Source organism: Vitis riparia, chromosome 13, assembly GCF_004353265.1.
Source record: "Vitis riparia cultivar Riparia Gloire de Montpellier isolate 1030 chromosome 13, EGFV_Vit.rip_1.0, whole genome shotgun sequence".
In the NCBI taxonomy this organism is placed as follows: Eukaryota; Viridiplantae; Streptophyta; class Magnoliopsida; order Vitales; family Vitaceae; genus Vitis; species Vitis riparia.
Window position 1 is genome coordinate 26300985 of NC_048443.1, and position 4856 is coordinate 26305840.

At 34.6% G+C, this 4856-nt stretch overlaps 1 protein-coding gene across 1 annotated transcript; it reads right to left on the reverse strand.

Annotated features, from left to right (window-relative positions):
• Nucleotides 1-513: 513 nt before the first annotated feature.
• Nucleotides 514-3102, reverse strand: LOC117929041. Its single transcript, XM_034849232.1, has 2 exons — nt 3020-3102; nt 514-1715 (listed from the first exon to the last, which is right to left on the reverse strand). The coding sequence occupies exon 2, from the start codon at nt 1687-1689 to the stop codon at nt 913-915; it is 777 nt and encodes a 258-aa protein (XP_034705123.1). The 5' UTR covers nt 1690-1715; nt 3020-3102; the 3' UTR covers nt 514-912.
• Nucleotides 3103-4856: the final 1754 nt, after the last annotated feature.

Consider the following 4856-nt stretch of genomic DNA (forward strand, 5'->3'; position numbering starts at 1 on the left):
ATGGGTGAAAGTAGGGCAGCCAAAGAATTGACACATTATTAACTAAATAAACTATGTTGGGTCTTGTGAAGGTCGAGATATTGGAGATCCCCCTACTATGCTGAGGAAACAGGTGGTATCAACAAGTTCTGAGTTAGAGGAGATAGCTTGGTTTTTTACGGTCATTGGTGTAGCAAAGGGAGAACTTTCTAGCATTTTGCAAAGTATGTCATATGTATAGTTGTGTTGGGACATGAATTACTTCACCAGACAAAGGCTTCACTTCTACTCCAAGAAAGTAGTGCGGTGATCCAAGATCCTTGATCGCAAACTCTTGGCTTAGTTTATTGAATAGATTATGAAGAAAAGCGTCAGTATTTCTTGTGAGAAAAATGTAGTCTACGTAGACGAGAATGATGGTTGTAATATTATGGTGCGATGTATAAAAAAGAGAGCCATCAGACAGGCTACAATGGAAGCCAATACATATATCCTGAAGAACAACCAACCATAGGGTGCTTATTTTCATACTAGTAAAAGGAAAAGAAAAGAAAACAAACTTTATTTATATATGTTCCTGTCGAGTACATCCATGATAAAACGAGATCTAATCTCATCTCTCATATATACCCTAGAGAACACCACACCACACCACAAGAAGAGAGGAAAACAAACCTTTTTCATCTATGCTCCTGTCGAGTACAACCGTGATAAAATGAGATCTAACCTCATCTCTCATATATACCCTAGAGAACACCACACCACACACTTAAAAAGATATATTGAGTAGCCATGTGAAACGGCGGGGGGAGCAACCAGAACAGATGGGAATCATTTTTATAGAAAGCCACATATGCATCAACTAGCCATGCATGAATAATTTTAGATCAATCACCTCATTTATTCATTTTTATATTTTCCTGATGTAATGATCTACCATATCTTTCTTATCCATTTAGACACCGATGGGAAAGGTATCCCAAAGATGACAGAAATCAGGAAAATGACAAGGTCGACTGCGAACTCCAACAAATCGAGGCCCGTCTCTCCACGGCGTGGTCGTACAGATTGGTTCTGAGCCCTTGTCACCAAGGCCCCGCTGGTTGTTCCAGTCTCATAACTTGGTTGCTGATTACTAGCCTCGTCTTCCGCCCCTTTCTCGACGTTGTCCTTCATGCATGACACATGATAACAGTACTTGCGACAACGGGAAACATAGACCCAGCTCCTGAAATTTTCTGAATGACCCTCGTTTCTACATATTAGGCACACTGATGAAGTCTCTTCTTTAAGATCAAGTTCAATGCTACCATTACGGACCGTTCTCTTAAAGTCAAGCTTGGCACAACATGGGTGTAAATGACGTGATTCCCCTGGTGTCGAAGACTGGAAAAACCAACCTTTCACATCATTCCCGCATGCATCACAAACCATATGTCTTCCTCTTGGGTCCTGCTGAAAGGTAAAGTCGCAACTGATAAATGTTAGCCACAAGGAAGCGATAGGGACACATTCCACATGAAGGTGGAAGTCGCATTTCTGGTGCCCATCCTCGTGCTCACACTGGTAACATTCTTGTGAAAAAAACACCATTTCTTTACACCCCCCACAATAACATGATTTTTCAGCAGGCTTCAATTTAAGGAGCCCGTGTCCTGGGTGGCTATCTATATATATCTCTTCCTTACGTAAATTCATTGATGTTGCCATTTCTGTTGATGATGGCTCTCCTGCACCTGCACACATATTTGTATCCTGAGTATTACATTCTTGTGTTTGGTAAATAGTCGTTGTGTGTTAACGATTATCAACAAATTAAAGTAGATTACATATTATATATGCATAACTCTGGGTTTTTATGATATAAGATAAGATTTATCTCAGTTCATCTACAAATAAATACTTGTGTCAATATTACATGGGCTAGAGATTTTATTTTATTTTTTTTTTTTTTTTGATAAGCAGCAGTGAAGCTAAAATACTAAAAAAAAAAATTTAGTATTTTGAAGGTTTGAATTGATCAACTCATGAGTATAAAATTGGTCCTTCCTAAATCAAAATAACTTTGTGGGTCTAAACCTAATTAGGAAGAGAAGAGGATTAGGGTTGACGGATAAGGATTTGAAAATTTTTCAAATCACCGAAATGAACATTTAACATAATTAAGCCACAAAATCTTATGACATAAAAACATAGGAGCTACCCAATTACATTTCAAAATTTAGTGAAATGTTTGTAAAACTGAGTTATTAAAATGGTTAAAGAGAATATAGTCGTTGTGTGTTAACGATTAACAACAAATTAAGTAGATTACATATTATATATGCATAACTCTGGGTTTTTATGATATAGGCTAAGATTTATCTCAGTTCATCTACAAATAAATACTTGTGTCAATATTACATGGGCTAGAGATTATATATATATATATATATATATATATAATATATATATATATATATATATATATATATATATATATATATATATAAGCAGCAGTGAAGCAAACAAGGAACAATTAGTAGGATATGGAGAGAAAAGGAAAAGCAAAAGGAATGGGTGCCCATTAATAATGATACACATTGAAGACAGATGGAAATTGAAAGCATGATACAAAAGCTAAAAGGGGAAAGGAGTAAAACCCTAACTTTGAAGCAGTAAACAAGGAGCAATTACTAGGATATGGAGAGAAAAGCAAAAGCAAAAGGAATGGGTGTTCATTAATAATGATACAGATTGAAAACAGATGGAAATTGAATGCATAATAGAAAAGCTAAAAGGGGAAAGAAGTAAACCCTAACTTCGAAAGGGAAGGAGTAAAACCCTAACTTTGAAGCCGTAAACAAGGAGCAATTACTAGGATATGGAGAGAAAAGCAGAAGCAAAAGGAATGGGTGCTCATTAATAATGATACCGATTGAAAACAGACGGAAATTGAATGCATAATAGAAAAGCTAAAAGAGGAAAGGAGTAAACCCTAACTTTGAAGCCAGAAACTATATATATACATAGAAAGATGGAAAATATTAATACATCTCACCTGCTTGTTGGAATTGAGATGCAATCACCCTAATGTTTGGCACCACCTAGTTGAGCCAAGAGTTTACTAGAAGAAGAAGAAATATATATGATAGAGGGAAAAGAGAAGAAGAATGCATGTGATATAGCATTGGTGCAATGAAGGTACTCAATTTATAGGCAAAGCAAAACAATTTTTTATTGGATTTTTACTTTAACAATCCACCATTGAAATTACAATTACTACATTGTGATGAGCAACTAGACAAATTATCTAATCATTTTTAAGAAACATAAATGATATATACTTGGATAGGGCTTTGACCATCTCATAAGGATAGGATAAGTCTTTTACCACTATTATTTGGGTGACCTATCTATCAACTTAAGCACATTGTTGCACCTCAACAACCCTAACTTACTCCCCCAATATGACATTCGCGTGGCTCAAATTCATGACTTTGACTCTTATTCCAATTTTTAAATTGGGCTTTGACCATCTTATCTTAAAACTAATTAGCATCCAATAAGGTATGTTAAGCTTTTTATGACATTCGATCACCATCATTTGGGCGATTCATTGACTGAGCTTAAGAGTAACATTATTGCACCCTAACATATACCTAATGGTTTGAATTAATCAAAGACTAGTTTTTGTATAAACTAATGTATTTCTCTTTGTTAAATGAAAACAACCTCTTCATGTGAACTTGACCACCAAGAAAGAGATTACCCATTTTATAACATTTTGAAAGTTGGAATTGATCAACTCATGAGTATAAAATTGGTCCTTCCTAAATCAAAATAACTTTGTGGATATAAACTTAATTAGGAAGAGGAGGATTAGGGTTGATGGATAAGGATTTGAAAATTTTTCAAGTCACTGAAATGAACATTTAAAATAACTAAGCCACAATATCTTATGACATAAGAACATGGGAGTTACCCAATTACATTTCAAATTTTTTTGAAATGTTTGTAAAACTGAGTTATTAAAATAATTAAAGAGAATAGAATTCAGCAGGCAAAGGAGGCAAATTAGCGAGGGCACCTGAGCCATGCATTGTTTGGAGTATAATCTCAAGCTAATAAAGGTGTAATATTAGAAGGTGTCTCCCTTATATGCTAGATGTTGAACATTTCTAGAAATTAATCAAAAGGTTAGACACACCTCGATGATGATGATCAATTCTACTAATTGTATGCTTGATGCACATATAACCACCAAGATATAGCTTTGTGAAAATTCTGAACATAATTAATCTATACAATGCGCGCTAACAGATCTAATTGACAAGAAAAATCAATAAAAAAAATATTTATGACAAGCCTTTGTAGGTATAAAATTCATTCCAATGCAGAAAGTGACTCCATAGAAGACTAACTGTTGAGAAATTCAGGACAAACATTCTAGGAAATTTGCAGTGGTTTCTTGTATGACTTTCTTCCTCCATATAACTTTTTCAAATAGAGAACAACTCTTTTATTAAATCTGGGCAATATTTCTGGTTTGTTGGTTTCCCCAAAAAAAAGTTAGTTTTAAACTTTGTTCTTCTCTAATGCTTTTTGTTAGTTCTTTTTCCCCTCCAAATTGAGTCTGACTTTTAGAGGTTTCCTTTTATGGTTCGAATTCTCAACAATTTACCAGTTAGGGTCACCAGCCTTAGCTTATTTCTGATCAGAACCATGTTTCCCAGAGCATATATAAACTACATTTCCATAGTTTTCTCCATCCAAAAAGCCATATATTCTGAAACGGGACTAGTGATCTATGCACAATTCAATTAAAATATAAAAAAAATGGATTTTTATGTTTGGGATGGAAATATAAAACAGAATGCATGAAGATTAATGTAACA